This window comes from Hippopotamus amphibius, chromosome 4 (assembly GCF_030028045.1).
Source record: "Hippopotamus amphibius kiboko isolate mHipAmp2 chromosome 4, mHipAmp2.hap2, whole genome shotgun sequence".
NCBI lineage: Eukaryota > Metazoa > Chordata > Mammalia > Artiodactyla > Hippopotamidae > Hippopotamus > Hippopotamus amphibius.
In genome coordinates, this window is record NC_080189.1 from 51,794,021 (window position 1) to 51,813,565 (window position 19,545).

General features: G+C 40.5%; 1 protein-coding gene across 1 annotated transcript; it reads left to right on the top strand.

Annotated features, from left to right (window-relative positions):
* The first annotated feature begins 12,993 nt into the window (after nucleotides 1-12,993).
* LOC130852449 (cytochrome c) lies at nucleotides 12,994-18,781 on the top strand. The gene is made up of 3 exons (XM_057733484.1): nucleotides 12,994-13,151; nucleotides 14,737-14,913; nucleotides 15,024-18,781. Exons 2-3 carry the CDS (start codon nucleotides 14,745-14,747, stop codon nucleotides 15,170-15,172), a joined length of 318 nt encoding a protein of 105 aa, XP_057589467.1. The 5' UTR covers nucleotides 12,994-13,151; nucleotides 14,737-14,744; the 3' UTR covers nucleotides 15,173-18,781.
* The last annotated feature ends 764 nt before the right edge of the window (nucleotides 18,782-19,545 follow it).

Genomic DNA, 19,545 nt, shown 5'->3' on the forward strand with positions numbered 1-19,545 from the left:
TATGCCTGCTCTGCTTCTGTAAAACTTGCCTGCTGCACTAGAGTGAGGACAAAATACTTTAACAATCAACTGGAGGACTTCCTAGGTGGCACGGTGGGTAAGAATCCACCTGCCAATGCAGGGGACACGGGTTCAATCCCTGCCCCAGGAAGATACCACATGCAGCAGAGCAACTAAGCCCGTGAGCCACAACTATTGAGCCCATGTGCCGCAATTACTGAAGCCCATGCGCCTAGAGCCCATGCTCTGCAACGAGAGGCCACCGCAATGAGAAGCCCACACACCACAAGGAAGAGTAGCCCCCACTCGCCACAACTAGAGAAAGCCCGTGTGCAGCAACGAAGACCCAACACAGCCAATAAAATTAATTAATTAATTAATTTTAAAAAATCAACTGGAACCTAAAAGATGATCAGATAAGTATGAAATGTTCTGTTCCTGCCCCTGCTTGCCCTTGTTTGAAAACCCTTTGCATGTAACCCCTAGCAATTCCCTCACTCTGTAACCTATGGAAACTGAGTAGCTAATCAATTAATGCCAGCTGTAGCTAATCAATTAATGCCAGCTGTAGCTAATCAATTAATGCCAACTGTAGCCAATCAATTAATGCCAGCTGTAGCTATGAGTCTTAACCTATATAAGGAGAGAATTCACCTGGAACGGGGCCCAGAATTTTGGCTCGTCTGGGTCCGCTGGCTCAATAAACCTGAGTTATCCAGCCCTCCCAGTGTGGTGCTTGGTTTCTCATGGGATCAATTTCTGCAACAAAAGAATGAAAAGATACGCCCTAGACTGAAAGAAAAGATTTTACAAGCTACATATATAACAAAGGACTAATATCTGCAATTTACAAACAACTCTAAAAACTCAACAGTAAAATAACAAATAATCCCATCAGAAAATGGGCAAAAGACATAAAGAAACATTTCACCAAAGAGGATACAAATGGCAAATAAGCACAAGAGAAGATATTCAACATCATTAACCATTCGAGAAATGCAAATTAAAACCACAATAAGATATCATGACACATCTATCAAAATGGCTAAAATAAATAGTGAAAACACCAAGTGCTGGTGAGGATATGGAGAAACTGAATCATTCATACATTGCTAGCAAGTGCTGGAAAACGGTTTTCCAATTTCCTAAAAACTAAACATGCAACTTCCATATGATCCATAAATTATACTAATGGGCATTTATCCCAAAGAAATGAAGACTATGTTCACACCAAAACCTGCACATGAATATTCGTGGGAGCTTTATTTGTAATAGTCCCAACTAGAAACAACCCAGATATCAGTCAATGGATGAATGGATAAACAAATTATGGTATATCAATACAATGGGATATTATTTGGCCACAAAAAGGAGTGAAGTTCTGATATATGCTACAACATGGAAGAACCCTGAAAATATACTAAGTGAAAGAAGCCGCAAAAGACCACATACTACATGATTTCATTGATAAGAAAATCCAGGATATAGAAAGCTATAGAGGGCTTCCCTGGTAGCACAGTGGTTAAGAATCCGCCTGCCAATGCAGGGGACACAGGTTTGAGCTCTGGTCCGGGAAGATCCCACATGCCTCGGAGCAAGTAAACCCGTGCACCACAACTACTGAGCCTGAACTCTAGAGCCTGCGAGCCACAAATACTGAGCCCATGTGCTGCAACTACTGAAGCCTGCATGCCTAGAGCCCGAGATGCACAAGAGAAGCCACTGCAATGAGAAGCCCGTGCACCACAACGAAGAGTAGCCTCCGCTCTCCACAACTACAGAAATCTCACGCACAGCAACAAAGACCCAATGCAGCCAATAAATAAAAATAAATAAGTTTATTTTTAAAAAAGCTAGAGACAGAAAATAGATTAATGGCTGCTTAGGGCTGGGGGGTTGGGGTGATACGAATAAGGGGCAGAGAAGTAATAAATATACGGGGTTTTCTCCTTGATGTGATAAAAATGTTCTAAAATTGACTGTTGTGGTGATCACTCATATCTTTGACTATATTAAGAATCACTGAATTATACAATTTAAATTGTATGGAATGTGAATTACAGCTCAATAAATTATGAGGTTAAAAAATAAATTTGTGAAGGGATTACAAACTTCTTTGAAACACAGTGAAGTAACTGTAACCTGAAGGGAGAATACTGAATTGAAGTGGGTTCCCTGATTTTATAGGGGTTAACAGAATCCCTGGTTAGCAAAGGCCAAGCTTACCACTAACTTTCAGAGGCAAAATGGGAATGGCTACTGTAATAAGCAGCAGGACAGGAAGGTAATCAGAGAAATTTGATCCAGAAGGATTTGGGGCACTGGTGAATTGCCCTTGGGTTACTCAGGATTGAAACAGACAAGCCGCACACTAAGGTCTATGTGCTGTATATAACAAAAAAAAACATTAAAACTAAAAAGGATTCAACTCCAGTCACCAAAACAGAGTCCTAATCCCTTGCCAAAACTCAGATCAGAATTAGTTCACAATTCCTGAACATGATTAATGAGGCTGAAACTGATTAATGCGGTGAGGAAAGACCTAGGAAACAAGTATCTATTCTAAATCTTCTGCCTAAACTTTCACAAAGAGATCCAAGGGATAACTGTGCTGCAGAAAAGGAAACACCTTCATTTCAAGATTAAACATTGGCTCTCACTAATCTCTTTAGACCCAGAAGACCACTGTGAACCACCAGTCAGTGGAGGGAGGCCAAGTTTGCCTCTTGATGGAGCTGGTAAGAACCAAATGGTAGCTACTTCCCCAGTTCTTGAGTGTGTCTTTTGAACATACTCAGCAACCGGAGGGATCCCTGCTTTGGCTCCCTAACCGTAAAGAAAGAAAAGGCCAGTGGAAGTATAACTATAATAGGGGAGAACAAATCTGACTCCATATTGCATCTGTTTCTTTTAGGTTAATGTTTGAATTCTACTGCTATTGCTACAAGTTAATCACAAAAGGGATGTTGCTGATAAGTTTGAATTATACATGAAGGCATATACCTCCTGAGAATTCTGCCTCCCAGGTAATGAGCATTAAGCTAAAATTTGTTAGTTTAACAACAAATTGTTTTGCTCACAGGAAACATCCTGACCAGGCCTATCTGTTAATGGCTGCAGGCAGGAAGAAATTAACACATCCCCTCAGGAACCTGACCAGAACCAGGACTTTATCCCCTCCCCTTCTAGTGTAAAAGAAGCCTGAATTCTAACTCAGAGAAGATGGCTCTTTGAGACACTAGTCCCCCATTTTCTCTGCTGGCTTTCCAAATAAAGTCGCTATTTCTTGCCCCAGCAACTCGTCTCTTGATTTATTGGCCTATCATGCAGCAAGCAGTATGAATTTGGACTTAGTAATATATTGAGCACCCTCTCCCCCCAAAATAAGGTCAATGTCAAATCTTGGGGAAGGGGCGAGGAAGGCATACACGTATAGGGCCACTGTCCAAGACTTGAAAAATGCAGGGGTCATTATTCCTGTCAAATCCCATTTAAATCACCTATGTGGCATAGTCGCAAGATAGATGCACTTAGGAGAATGAGAACATATTATTTTAAATTTAATAAGGCAATGATGCTGATTGACTCTGCAGTTCCATATATATATATATATATGTAAGTATACTCTTTCTGTCCTCCAAAAGAACTTATTACTTACTGGGATTATTTCTTCTTAAATGTTTGGTACAATTTACCATTGGGTCCATATGGGCCTAGAGTTTTCTTTGGGGGAAGACAAAATTATGGATTCAATTTCTTTAAAGAACTTTTTCCTTTTATTTTTTAAATTAATTAATTAATTTATTTATTGGCTGTGCTGGGTCCTCATTGCTGCACGCAGGCTTTCTCTAGTTGCTGTGAGTGGGGGCTACTCTTTGTTGTGCTGCACGGGCTTCTCATTGTGTTGGCTTCTCTTATTGCAGAGCACAGGCTCTAGTCTTATGGGCTTCAGTAGTTGTGGCATGTGGGCTCAATATTTGTGGCTCAAGGGCTCTAGAGTGCAGGCTCTATAGTTGTGGTGCACAGGTATGTGGGATCTTCCCGGACCAGGGCTCAAACCCATGTCCCCTGCATTGGCAGGCGGATTCTTAACCACTGCGCCACCAGGGAAGCCCCTCTTTTATTTTTTTAAATAGTACTATTTGTCTGCTCTTTATTCCTATATCAGTTTTGATAAATTCTACTTTTCAAGGAATTTTTCATTTGATCTAAATCTTCAATAAAATAATGATTTTTTTTCAGTGTCTATATAATTTGTCATTTTTCACATGATTTTTTAGTGCCTTTTTTCTTCATCTTTCTTATCAGACATTTATTTACTTGTTATATTAGCCCATTCCTTTACTTTCAAACATTCTTGTGTTTTAGATACATTTTTGTAAAGAGCAAATATTTGTTTTGGGAAAAAAATTTTTTTTGAAATTGTCTTAAAACTATAGAATTTAGGGAGTTCCCTGGTGCTAGTTGTTAGGATTTGGCACTTTCACTGCCATGGCCTAGGTTCAATCCCTGGTCAGGTAACTGAGATCCTATAAGCAATGTGGCCCAGCCAAGATTTAAAAAAACAAACAAAAAAAACAAAAAAACTACAGAGTTAAGTTCATTTAATATAACAACTGATCTAACTGGGTTTTAACTCTACCATCTTACAATGTGGTTTTTTTTCCCCAAGTTATTTTTCTCTTTTTTCTTGTCTTTTTTTTTAATTAAACACCATTTTATTTTTCCCATTACTTTGAAAATACTATCTTAATATGATATATTACTTTATTCGTTTCCCTAGAAAATAGGGAATTCCTTGGCAATCCAATGGTTAGGACTCATCGCTCTCACTGCCAGGGGCCTGGGTTTGATCCCTGGTCAGGAACTGAGATCCTGCAAGCTGCATGGGAAGGGAGGAAGGGAGGAAGGAAGGGAAGGAAGGGAAAGAAGGGAAGGGGGAAGGAAGGAAGAAGGAAAGAAGGAAGGAAAGAAGGAGAAAGAAAAAAAAAAGACAGAAAATATACAGTCTTCCTGGATAATGCAAAGATCTTAAAATATTTTAATTCTACTTACTTTTCTATTGTCTTATACGCTATTGTTGTCATGTATATATTTCAACTACAAAGGACATTATCATTATTATTTGACCAATGTTCACTTGGATTCAACCTCATATTTACCTATTTTGTTGCTCTTAAACACATTACTGACTGGAGACATATCGATACATTTTTAGAGTGATCCAATAAACATCACCTTGCGAAACTGTTAGAGCTTAAAACTGATCAAGGGCTCATTACACAACTTATGGTTGGCACCATCATTCACACTTTGCTCTGTTCGGTTTTGGTTCCAACCTTGTGTATATTATAAATGTACAATTTTCAAAAATCACGCAGTGCAAAATTTTGAGTGAAGAAGAATTTTCCAATGAATTTTATGCAGACACTTTCTTTGATTGTCTGAGTGACATATATACCAGTGTCTCAGAAGATGACAGTTCCTCAGAATATAGTTCTTGATTCCAATGATGTGAATTATAAAGACAACAAGAAGACAAAAATCCTTAGTGATTGAGTCTGATACAGGAAGTGAAAATGAAACTCACAGTGCTAGAGAATGCTCCTTTGCTTCCACAGAAGAGTGGACTTAAGACAACATTTCACGAAAATTGGAAGAATTTACAGGTGTGTCAGGTGTTAACTATTGAATGTAATAACCTACAAAGTGTTATTGAAATGACAGAATTAATTTTTGGCCGGCCAAAATAAAAATCACCGGCCATAGGCGCTAGTTTCTGCAAAAATTCCCGAGTCAGTAATGAGTTAATCTCTAACTTCATCTCTGATCTCTCAATCTGGACTCATTCCCCTTTTGTCTAAAGAACGCCTTTTAGAATTTCCTTCAGTGTGGATATGCTGGTAGCAAGCTCAGTTTATGTTTGAAAAGTCTTTATTTTTCTTTCATTCTTAAGAGAGATGTTTGCCAGATGCAGAATTTAATTTTCTCTCAGTACGCTGAAGCTATCCACATCCTGTCCCCTGACTTCTTTTGTTGCTATAGAAAACTTAACTGTCTAAAAGGTCTTGGAATGTTTTTCTCATTTTGCTTTATTATCTTTGGTTTTTTACAGTATTTGGAATCATACGGTTTCTTGAATTTCTGGACTTATATCTTTCAAATATTGATTCTATCCCATTCTCTCTTCTCTCCTTCTGGGACCCCACCTAAAAATACATTATACATTATCACTGTATCCTCTTAATTTTTTTTTTTAGTATTATTTTTTTAACCTTGTATCCTCTTAATTTTGATTTTTTTTTTCAATTCCAAAATTTCTATTTGATTCTTTTTCAAGTTTGTTATATGTTATATTTTTTGAAAATATACTTTCCAGTTCCCTTCTAAAATGTTCAAGCCTGGCTTTTATCTCTAGAACATAATAAACAAATGTTTTATAGTCTGTCTGATAATTCCAAAATCTGGAGTCCCTATGATCTCTTCCTTGCTTCTGCTGGTTCTTGCTCACATTGTGTATCTTGTCTTTCTTTCTCTGCTGGCACTTTATTTTAAACCTTTCTTGTAGAAATGATTTGGGACCTAGTCTCATTTTATCTTCTTCCAGAGAAAATTTTCATTTGGTTCTGCCAGGTGGCTGAAGGCAACAGAATTCCTTATTCCAAACTCCAAATTTGAGGTTTCCTTTGGCCAACCAAAAAAGAAGTCAGGCTACAGATCTCCTAAGAACTGTTTTCCTTCCAGTTCACCCAGGGTGTAGCCCTTTGAAATGCTGACCTAATGCAAGAGTTGTTTACAAGGTATCAGGTTCCACAACCTCTGCAAGATCTGAACTGATCTTATAGATACCTAGATATCTCTAGATAAATAAGCATGTGGATATATCATCTAGTGTGCCCAGTGATCTCTGCATCCTAGTATTTACAGCCTTGAGAAGGCCCCTCCTACACTATACCAGGGTTAGTCTCTGTGACCAGTAGTAGAAGTGATGGTATGTCACAGATTATGAAAGGTTATAAAAGACTGGCTTCTGTCTTGGGTTCTCTTATCTCTCAGTCTGGTGGAAGCAAGCTTCCACGTTGGAAGCAGTCCCAACCAGAGGCCTTCAGCCAAGAGCCGACAAGGAACTGAGGAGGCTGGACAACCATATGCGTGAGCTTGGAATTGGATTCTCCAGATCTATTTGAGCCCTCAGATAACCGTATCTCTGTCCAACAGTTTGTGACTACAAACTCCTGAGACCCTGAGCCAGAATCAGAACACAGCTGAGCTGCTTCCAGATTCCTGACCCACAGAAAGTGTAAGACGATAAATAGGTTTGTGCTTTAAGCTGCTGAGTTTCAGGGTGACTTGCTACGCAGTAGATTACTACATCCAGCTTTTCAAATTGTCTTCAGCAAAGAGTTCGTCTGCACTAACTATTCTGTTGTTCCTGGAAGCAGAACTTCTGACATTCTGTTTATTTTTCTCTTTCCCTACCATCTTCAGTACTGGGTAAATTTTTAAATTCCATTTTACCTTCAAGTGTTTCAGAAGTTATACATTCTATTCTTATCCATTTAGTGATTATGCTTAAAGTTTTACCATGAATGCTTCAAGAACAATATACTGAACTTTAAACTCTGATCATACTCTCCCATCTTAAATGTTACAGTGAATATTTTAACTACTTTGGCTTTTACTTTCCAAATTAGACATTTTTATTTTTTATACAATTAATGTTTTCATTAGATTTATCCACATATTTACTTTTTTCACCCTTCCTTCTTGCATTTCAGGCCTTCCATTTGGGATAATTTTCTACCTCTTTTGAAGTACATTCTTTAGAGGTTTCTCTAGCAAGAATCTGTTGGTGATGAACTCTCGCTTTCCTTTTCTGTAAAAATTTTTTGCTTTCATTCTTGAATAAAAGTTTAGCTGGACACATAATTCTGGATTTACAACTATTTTTTCAATCAGTTGAGATGTTAAGGACTTCTGTTTTTACTCTACTCTTTTACTTTACTGTTCAGTTACTCTACTGACTTCTGGTTTTCATTGTTGCTATTGAGAAAACTGCTATATGTCTATTTGTGATTTTTAAGTAGATAATCTTTTATGTCTGATTTTTTTTTAAAATGTTTTTGGCCACACTGCCTAGCATGTGGGATCTTAGTTCCCTGACCAGAGACTGAACCTGCACCCCCTGCAGTGGAAACACAGAGTCTTAACCACTGGACTGCCAGGGAAGTCCCTATATCTGATTATTTTAAATACTTCTCTTTTGTCTTGAGGGCTTTTTTTTTAATATTTAAAAATTTTTTGTGGCATACATGTGGGATCTAGTTCCCCAACCAGGGATTGAACCCAAGCCCCCTGCATTGGGAGCACAGAGTCCTACCCACTGGACCACCAAGGAAGTCCCTGTCTTGAGGGTTCTGATGTTCCACCAACATGTGTCTTAATGTCAAATGTTTATTCTGCTTGCATTCACATGCTTCCTGAATCTGAGACTCATGTCTTACATGAGTTTTGGAAAATTCTCAAGACACTATATTTTCAAACATAGGCCTCTCCCCAATTTTCTCCATTTTATTCTTCTGGAACTCTAAATAGACCTCTTTGTTCTCTCTTTCCTATGTCTTAACTTCTCTAATTTCTCTTTTATAGAGTCTATTGTTTGTTTTCTATATTACATTTAGTAATTTCTTTATATCTACCTTCCAGTTCATTCTTTCATTTGTGTCTTTTTGTAACCTGTTTTTAAAATGTGCTCTGTGGCCCATTCTTTTGAGTTTTTAATGTGGGATGGCTGGCCATATTTATTAATTTTATATTTTTTAAAAAACAATCTATAATCCAATCACTAAAATATTATTAAAAACCTCTATCTACCTATATGCTTCTCCTCATTCCATTCCCAAGCCTGCCCTCTCAGAATTATAGTATGTGTTTATGTTTATCACTTCCTTTAGTTATAGCTATGGCTTAGTTTTGCTTGTCTTTGAATTTTCTATAAAGCTTATCATGATATATAAAATTTATTTCAATGATTATAACTTTCATTTATAGAAGTTATCTTTGGCTCTTTTTAAAATCTACCACACTATTTTTGATAGGCCCTTGTTTGCTGCATGTTTTTGTTTCCTTCTTTTATTTATCTAAATGTTTTCAATGTCATTTCATACTATACATCATAAAGATAAATAAAAATTATTTTCTCTGTTTATAAAGGAAAAAGAGACCATTTCCCCTCTCTCCCTTCTTCTAAGAGTGTTTCCTAGGAAAAAAGTAAAGAGCCTAAGTTCTCACTCTAACCTTTTGGAATGTAAATAAGTCTCTCTGAAGGTCTGGGCTTTCACCGTTTCGAAATATAAACACCAAGGAAGACAGAGCTTCACCTTGGGAGTTGTAAGTGAAACCATTTGTTTCTCAGGAAAATAAAAGTTTTTCCTTTTGGATGAAGACAACTAATTAAGCAAATGGCCACCACAGCTTCCAAGTGGACTCAGGGTGAAAGAATGTGAAAAAATAAAAAACCAAGAAGGATCTGGCTGCAAACTGTGATGTCAAATCCTCCTATGGAAAACAGGTTACCAATAATCCAAACAATAAGTGATAATCATGCTGCCAAGTGGAAAATAGGGTCCTACTGATCCTAAAGCCTCATGTTATGTGCCAGCTAAAAACAGCATGAGATAAAAGGATTATAATAATCTGTGTAGCTGTACAAATTGTGGGAGGTCTTATTCTGATTTGGCAGTTGCTTGTGGATTATCTACACACAGCTATTTTATATTGCGCTTATTCAATAATGAACGTGTTTGCTTTCTTTCCATAGTGATGTGAAGAGGTCTCTCTTTGCTGGTAAGATTTTTACTTCTCCAACGTTATCTAATAATTCCCACACCTGTGGCCATCTGGGACTATAATTTTGCTCTCTGTGGGTTTTCATTACCATCTGACACTTGGCATTTCTTAAGAGCAAGGGGGCTGAAGGTGCCTGGGTCGAGATATTCCTCTGGAGACTTGAGGGTTTTTTTGTCACACACCAGAACACACTGCCCATCCATAACTACTTTGCTCATTTTGCAACAAGAGGTTCCTCAGACCATGCAGGTAAAATAAAATCAAACCCTAGACCTGCATGAGGGCAGACCTGTGGTTATGAATTACCAGGGGATACTTCTTCCTCACACCCAGTACCTACGGCCAAGCTGGACAAGACTAACTTGGTTCTTCCCTTTGCCAGTAAGCAGACTATATTTTACCCTTTAGAGTTAAGTGTTCCAGCATTATGCAGGGGTCTCAGCCAACCTTCCCTGCCCTCTCCTCCACTCCTCCCTTGTATGAGCTTTACTTCCATTCCACAGAGCTGCTCTTAAAGCCTAAGGCTCTTTCACTTCAGCAAATGTCCATAAGGTGGCACTAGAATCAGCTTATGCTCCTCACAGTTTTCAGTTCTTGTTCCCTGCCGCACCCCTGCCTCCAACCAGATCTCCCTCACCTTCTTGCAACCTCATTATGTTTTGATTTGAGGGGGTGGTATTTTACTAGATTTTTTTCATCAGGAAGGTTTTTATTTATTTATTTACTTATTTATTTATGTCTGCGTTAGGTCTTCATTGCTGCGTGTGGGCTTTCTCTAGTTGTGGTCAGCAGGGGCCACTCTTTGTTGCAGTGCAGGGGCTTGTCATCACAATGGCTTCTCTTGTTGCAGAGCACGGGCTCTGGGCACGCGGACTTCAGTATCTGTGGCAAGCAGGCTCAGTAGCTCCACGGCATGTGGGATCTTCCCAGACCAGGACTCAAACCCGTGTCTCCTGCACTGGCAGGCAGATTCTTAATCACTGCACCACCAGGGAAGTCCCAGGAAGGTTTTTAAAAATATGTCGTCCATTGTGTTGCTGGAAGGAGAAATCTATGGCATTTGTTTTATAATAGGTATACCTCTTATCAGCCACTACTTTAGGAAAAGATGGAGGTACAGAGAAAAGATATAAGAATATGAAACAGAGCAACTTGCAGAATATTACTGTTCTCCTCAACTAATTCTCTCAGGTATCTTGAATACACTGTAAGCACTACAAATCTGTTTAGAACCTGAATACATGGATATTAAGCACAAATTTTATGGTATCTGCTTTACTACAGGAATGTGCCAAGTGTTCATTTTTTGCTCTTGTTCTCTTTCTCCTCATTTTCCTATTACTTTCAATAACAAGACTCTTTACCCACAATTTCCTTAGTTAAAAGTATTAAGAACATCTGGTTTTCTATTCTCCCCCTGATGGGAATAAACTGGAAATGTCAATCAATTCATCTAGGCCAGTTGATTTATTGCTACTTCTACATGCCCTGCAGTACCAGCACAATGCTGATACTCCCCATCAGTCAACTGAACAGAGACTAGTAACTTCTGATACCACAAACACAGATTTTGATAGGACAATTACCTTTTTAAAGGCCAAGTATTCCTTGAAGGGATACAGGTGGCACTATCAGGCCTTGGCTTCAAAAGGACAGGCTTAATTTGCAAGGTGTTGCTAAGCTTGGTCTTTCAAAAACTTGGGCAGCTAGCCAAATGAGCCTACTTCAGTAGTACACCTAAACACTATCTCGGTCCCCTCCAAAAGCCACAAAAAGTCTTGAATATTCAAGTGTTGTGATTTCTGCTCTGTTTTATAGCACACTTCTGAGGCTGCAGTGTGTGAGATTAGAGAAAGGGAAATGGGAAACCAGGACACAGTTAGAAAACAATAAAAATAGTTTAATCATATGGGGAAATAGATGGTCTGGGGCAAAAATTATAGGACCCGTGGTTTAAGAGGTATCTGAGGCAATCTAGGTTATCCTGGTACCTACTGCTTAACTTGGAGGTGACAGGAAGGTTGCTAGAATGTCAGCTCCGCCAAAGAAGTCCTCACTGATTTACTTCACATTCCTAGACAGTGCCTGGCACATAATACGCAATCAATAAACACTTCACTGAATGAATATGGCAGCGTTAGACAGAATGTGGGAAAGAAGGAAAAACTCATTCGAACTCGGGGGCTGAATCTGAGGAACAAAGGAAGTCGAGAAATTTCCCAGTGACAAAACTGAGCATGTCAGGAAGGAGCGCTAGTTCTGTATGGAGGAAAAGCATGATTACTGGAAGCTGTCGTGATCAAAACTGCATTTCTAATAAGACCCAACCACATTAGCTTACTTGAACATGACCTTCACCTAGGTTAGATGGGATGCAAATTCTCTCTAGATTTCCAAAAATTCTCTAACCACGTAAAAATGTTTCTTCCTGGACGCTGTTCCCACACACTCTTTGCTCTTTCTGCACACAAACGCGACAAGTGGGTGTTGGCAGAAGAGAAGCCGGCAGCTGAAATGCCAGAGCTATAATCCAGTCTCTGCCTCGACTGCCGCACCTGTCCAGCCTTCTGGGCACCATCAAGGGGAGATGTGGAAGAAGATGACTTAACTTCAAGGTAGAGGCGAAACAAGAACCAGCTCAGGAGCTCGTGTCCCAACTCTTATCACTCCTGGTTCTGGGTTATTCCTCTGGGGTGCAGCTGGCGCCAGCCGCGGAAATACGACCGAGTCTGGGTAAAGGTCGCCAGCTGAAGGGATGATAGATAGCCAGGAAACCTCTAGGGTGTGTCAAAGTCGATCATCCACCTCGGAGCAGACAAAACGTGCAGTTCCAAGCGCATGACGTCAACCAGCACGAGTCCCGTTTCCTTAAAGGATAATGCCCTCGATCCACCACTCGACTCCGCTCCACCCTCCCCACCGGCACACGCACGCACACCAAGGCCCGAGGCTGATGTCAGCCCCTTCCGGCACAACCTCGATGTCGTACCTCGAAAGGCCTGTCGTAACTGCCCGGAAGTCCAGGCCGGGAGAGGAAGGGCATTCACGCGGTCCTCCCGACCGTACTAGCCGGCATGCGCGCGCCCGGGGTCCTGCCTCAGCCCCGAGACCCGAGCCAATGAGACGCGGCGACGTCACTGCGTCTCAATTCGCCGGGCCGCACGTCGGGAGGGCAGGGGGCGGAGCCAGTTTGGTTGCACCAGCACCCATACATAGGCGCGGACCGGCGTGTCCTTGGGCTGAGAGAGCGGGACGTTCGGCTTGCCAGCGGCCCCCACTTAGGCGTGCACCGGGAAACAACGGTGAGCGCCGGACGCGGAGGCTGCCGCGGGCGGGAAACAGCCGCGAGGGCGCGCGCCTGCGGGGGGGGCGCGCGAGTGGACTGGGGGCCGGGTGGGGGGACAGGGAGTGGGGGCCCAGCCGGGTGGGCTATGGCGTGAGGTGGGGCGGGACCCTCACTGGGTACTGATGTGGTCTCGGTCAGGGTCCGGAAAGCTCGGAGGCGGTTTGGTCGTGGTTCTCACCGAGACGCCGGCCTTCCGTTGTCGGGAGTGCGGGGCTGTGGCGGTGACAGACAGGACTTCCTCCCCGATGAGGGCGGGAGTCGAGGGACGGTGCTCAGCGCTTCATGTCCTCCTTCCAAGAGAGCAAAAATTACTGCTCCTCCCATAAGTCATTCATTTTCCTGGCCACCTGTCGCTTACCCCCTTAACCAGCTCAGGCACCTCAGAAAGGTAGGTTTCATCACAGTCTCCTTGAAACCAGCCTGCATGGATGACCTCGTGGTCGCTGCCGGGGATCCCAGAGCTGGAGGATGGGCGTTCCTGGGAGACCTCAAAAGCCTGCTGCTGGTCTCCTACCCACAGCAAGGCAGCTTAGAGGGATCTGAGCAGGCTGAATCAGTCGTTATCTTCCTTTTTGTAAAAATGTATTTTGCTTTATCTTCAGAGAGAGGTGGCTTTAAATTGTGTGAATAATTAGACCACTTTAAAAGTTCGAATTTTGGTGGTTGGGGTTTAATATAATCACAGTTCAGTTTATTCACATTTGTGACTTTTTGTGACCTTGATCTCATCTTCTGAAATGGTTTTGAAGCAGGTTCCCAGTTTGCTTACTTGGGCTCTAACCTTTCATCACTTATGTCAACTGGAAGAAAAAAATGCACAACGTGAGAGTTGTGAGTTAAGTTTTATTTGAGGCAAAATGAGGACTATGGACTGGGAGATGGCTTTTCTTTTCTTTTTTTTTTTTTTTTGGCCTCACCATGGCGGAGTCCTAACCACTGGACTGCTAGGGAATTCCCTGGGGGACAGATAGCTCTTAAGAAACTGATCAGAATGGGGGGAAAGTCAGTATTATTTATGATTGTAGTGGAGGGGGTATGTGAAGTCAAACACACATTTTGGTAGAGGCTTGCTGCTAGTCACCGGGAGCATATGTCACCGTTAATGATTTTAGTGCTTTTCTGGATATGAGGAGATGGAAGAGTTGGACTCAAAATCTTCTGAAAGGATCTTTCTGAAGGCCTGTTGGGCCAATTTTTACCAGAGCACAGAGTGCCTCATTCCTGATCTCCAGCCTGAACTGTTTTCAGGATGTGTTGAAGGTCAGCGGTTGCAGTGGCCTGTGCCTTAATGCTTGTAGAGGCAGATGTCAAGTGCTAGTTCTTAGTTGACACTTATCTGCACAGAGACGTGTTTTTGAGGAAGTTCTAGATAGTGTTTTTGGTATTAAAGAATCTTTTGCCAGTGAACTATGTAAAATGAAATTCAGCCTGGTACTTAATGTCATAAGTTTGCAGTGAGTAAGTGGCTGGAGTTGATCATTGGTTTCCACTGTTTTTTTACTTAAAGAGAAAAATTAATAAATTGAGTCTTTCATTTTTAGATTTGAAAATGGGTGATGTTGAGAAGGGCAAGAAGATTTTTGTTCAGAAGTGTGCCCAGTGCCATACTGTGGAAAAGGGAGGCAAGCACAAGACTGGGCCAAATCTCCATGGTCTTTTTGGGCGAAAGACGGGTCAGTCTCCTGGATTCTCTTACACAGATGCCAACAAGAACAAAGGTAAGAGGGGGACCATTAACTAACGCAAGCACAAATTACATGAGTGTAATCTTTGGTAAACACCTTTTCAGGAGTGTGACATACTTACCAATACATCCCTCCTTGTTTAGGCATCACCTGGGGAGAGGAGACGCTGATGGAGTATTTGGAGAATCCCAAGAAGTACATCCCTGGAACAAAAATGATCTTCGCTGGCATTAAGAAGAAGGGAGAGAGGGCAGACTTGATAGCCTATCTCAAACAAGCTACTAATGAGTAATAGTTGGCCACTGCCTTATTTATTACGAAACAGATGTCTCATGACTTTTTATGTGTACCATATTTAAATTGATCTCATACACTAGACTTCAGATCATGAATGGCTGATGTAATATTTCTGTCCTGATTTAAATAAGATTGGCTTGTGGCTAAATGAATATGTCAGCTTTTTGAATTTTGGTAGCAATTCCAGTTCAATAAGTGCTATCACTGTTTTCCCCTTCTAAAGAGATGATTAAACTTGAATAAGAAATGTTAAACTTTTCAGGGAGATGGTGAATGCCTTCTCAAACCCTATAGGAGATTGGTTTTATATTTAGATTTCTATAACTGGTTATATTAACATATTTAAATATTGAGAAGATCCCTTCAGTGTCTTATAGAACAGAGCAAGATTCACCTGTTTCAAGTTGTATTCATTTGCCTTTTAAGGCAAGGGCTGAAGATACACTGATAATGTCCACTTTATCTTTTTGGTCTTAAGTATGCCAATTTAATTAAAATTCTCTAAAGTATTTCTTTAGAAATACTTTAGTATATCTTCACTAAGTAAAAGGCATTTTAGTGTGGTTTATGTGTAGCATCAAATAAAGAATGTTTAGCACTTCTCACATTTTGTAGGTGATCTTTAAGATCAGATGCTTTTAAAATTCACCATGGCAAGATATGTTAAGAAACTTTGCTCATGAATTCTTTACAAAGTCAGACTAAATTATAATTCAGGATTGTCTTTTAAACAGGTATTCAGAAACACATCTGTAGAACTACAGTATATGTGTGTTTGGTAATGGTGCTTTTGCCAACTCAGAAGGGTTAAAATAGAGGAGCTATATCATTAGCACAGATTTGTAAATTATCTGATCATAAGGCAGGAGAATTAAAAACAAAGGCACAGATCATGATTTTTCTAACGTGGTTGATTTAATGACATACCAAAATGGGTGAAAAATAAAGTAGCCCAAAATATGCAGCATTGTTACTAGTCATAGTACTAGATTGTGTTTACTTGGTCTTCTAGGACAGCCTGCACTGGAACAACACTTTAGTAAGCCAATTAGTTTCTTTGGCCAGAATGAGCACTGTAGCATTTGTGCCAAATGTAGAAAGAAGAATGTATTTCTGGCCATGGTTTTGTGGTATGTATAGTATATGGTTATAGTATATGTACTAAATTATTTCATACAGTTTGTGCCTTACATGTTTAGAGTAGTTCCTAGAAATTTTATGGCATGGTGAGCTTGAACTAAGCCATAAAGAATGCTGAGAGAAATTCTCAGTGGGGGAAATAAGTCTGTGCTGGTGGTGAGAGCCATCTCTCAGTGAGGAAAGCAGGAAGAGGCTTTATCAAAAGTGATGGCGATGATTAGATAGGCCTGTAAGGCCTGATGAAGCAATTTGTAACTTGTCAATCTTACTTTTGATCATTGGAGAAATGTGAGAAAGCAAAGAAGTCAGTTTGGAAACACGTGCAGAAAGAATTTGGGGAATCAAAAGAAAGCCTGCTGTAATTGAGGTGGTATCCAGAAGCAGTGTAGCAGTTAGCTTCTAAGAGAGTTCTGGACCAGTATGGTCAGAAATGGAGACCAGAGAATTGATGTATTTCTGTGCTTACTAAGTCAACTAAGGCCTATGCTGGCAGAGAATTGCTGAGTACCTGTTGTGTTCTAGGCCAGTTATACTCAATAAGTGCCTCTAGTGATTTATAAGTTCCTATGGTTAATTCAGAATAAGGGACATTCCTACCTGTAAGGGGTATATGCTCTCTTAGAAATAAAGAAACCCAAAAAGCTAACACTGTATAACCCACATGTCTTCATTCCTAGTGTCTCTTCATAGGTGGCTGGGTGAGTAGTATCAAAAATGAGAGCCAGCTCTATGTAAGAAGTGTTTCTTCCAGGTGCCACCTACACTCTGAATTTTGTCTAGAATAGCACTACCCAATACAACTTTCTGTGCTGATGGGTTGAATATGTGCTGTCCAGTGGGCTACTAACCAGATGTGGCTATGAAGTTTGGGTAGTGTGTCTATAGAACTGAATTTTAATTTTATTCAACTTTAGTGAGTTTAGATTTGCATAGCCACAGATGGCTACAGTATTGATGGTACAAGTCTAGAACTAGAACCATGTGTGGTCCATAACAAAAATGCTTCCTCTGAACTCTGTTTTCTTAATCTAGGATTCTTACAAGTACACTAAGTGCCCTTGAACACTGATTCCAGTTCCTGTCTCTGGATCTGATATGCTCACCTATGTAATTTTACCATGCATTCGACATACTGCGTTCATAAATTGGCAATTTATTTTAGTTAGGTGTTATTCTCGTGGTAGGTAGGGGTACATCTTTTCGTCATCCTTCTGCACTTTTCTTCAGTTTCTTTATAGACATATTGCACATTTTCACTTTAACCCCTAAAGATTGTTGTAAATTGAAAAGGGTGTGATAAAATCCACATGCTGCCTGTGAAGAGTCCTTACAAGTGGCTCGCCATCCCCAGTTGGCTAGGCTCAAGCTGTTTCATATCAGTCAAGGTCACACAAGAGTAAACCAGAACCAACTTAGCTACAACTTGGCTTTATTTCTAGTGATGAGGTCTTTAGGCACTTCATATTAGAGTACCTTGAGATACCAAGTGAGATTGCTGACCATGGCATAAGAATGGCTATTAAGGTATAGTTCCCACAGGCAAGGTTGATGCCTCTTTGAACTAAAGTTGGCTACTGTAGTCAACATTAGAGGTTTCATTATTGGAACTGGAGGAGATCTTAGAGATTCTTGGAATCCAACTGCACTATTATACAGATGAGAGGTGAAATTAACCTTATCTAGGCTCGGGAACTATGGGAACTACTCACTTGGTTGAGCTGGACTGCTAACAGGATCTGGTAGTCCAACCTAGCAAATCCCTGAGAGGAAGGGAGCTGAGGCATACAGCAGATACCTCGGTTTGGAGTGGGATAGGCTTAGTAACACCTATTAGTGACTCAGTCCTGTAACATCCCTACACTGAGCTGTGAGGCCTTCCTCTTGAGGGGCTGAGGTGTGCTGTGGGCAGAAGGACATAGCCATAGCCCATGCCCTTTCCAGAGTGTTGCTCCCTTCTCACATGTGAGGAGCCCTCCTGCCTGGGGGCTTACTTGAGGGGTACTGGACCCAAAGTGACCATAATCAAGTGCTTTTGCCCCACTGACCTGCTTACAGAGGCCTCGCTTAGGAGAGGGGAGCATGACCTGCCCCCTTTTCCATCCCTCTGGATTTGTTACCATTTTTCTTGCACTCAACACCTTCCAATAAAAATTGTCTACACTGGAAAAAACTAGCTGAATAATGTAGCTGAAACCACCACCAAGATACTTTGACCGAAGTTTGGTCTTAGTCTAACTCTGCTGTATCAGACATATTAATGGGCTGCCTCCTTTTTGGCTTTTCTTTCTCTATTCATTAGAAATGTGCCACATTGGTGCCATTAAATACATGTCTATAGCTTGAACATTTTTCTTTGAAAAATGACCATTGGACTAGTTAATTTTATTTGTGGTGTTAAAAAGAGTGCTGGGTTTGGGATTGGAAAATTTGTGTTTAGAGTAGGGGTTAGTTAGCAGCCCATGGTCCCAAAGTTTTTGTAAATAAAACTATTGGAACATGACCATGTTTATTCATTTATGTCTTATCTAGGGTTGCTTTTGTGCTGCATCAAAGTTGAGTAGTTTCAACAGAGACCATATGGCCCACAAAGCCTAAAATACTGGTGCTTCATGGAAGTTCTCAGCCCCTGGTTTAGAGCTTTGCGCTTCATGGAAGTTCTCAGCCCCTGGTTTAGAGCTTTGCACAGTCGCCCTTTTTTTGGCCATCTAAAGAACAGGAATAATCTCTAGCTCAGAAGACTGCCGTTAAGCATTCTCTGAGTGGCATCTGTGAAAGCTCTTAACTGGTAGGCACCGAAATACTTAATTTGTTCATTTAATATCCTCGTTAAATTCCTCAAAAGTCACATAGTGGAAAATTACTGCTTCCGAGGTTAGCAATGACCTAATTGTCCTGTCTAGCTTTGTTTTCTATTTTCATATGGCTCTGATAATTCTAGGACATTTGACACCTTTGACTGCCCTTTTCTTACCTTCCTCATTTAAGTTAATTTCATGTACTCATGGAATAAAATACATAGGCATCATAAACTCCATACACGTATAGCTGAAACTGTCAGTAACCCAAATCAGCATGGCATTTTGCCCAAATTCCAGTCCCATCACTAAATTGCTTTACAGTTACAAGGTGTATTCACATTTCAGTTCATCCTCACTAACTCATAAGGTATATGGAATAAGAATTGTGCTTATTTTATAGCTAAGTAAATAAGCTCAGGTAATACTGCCA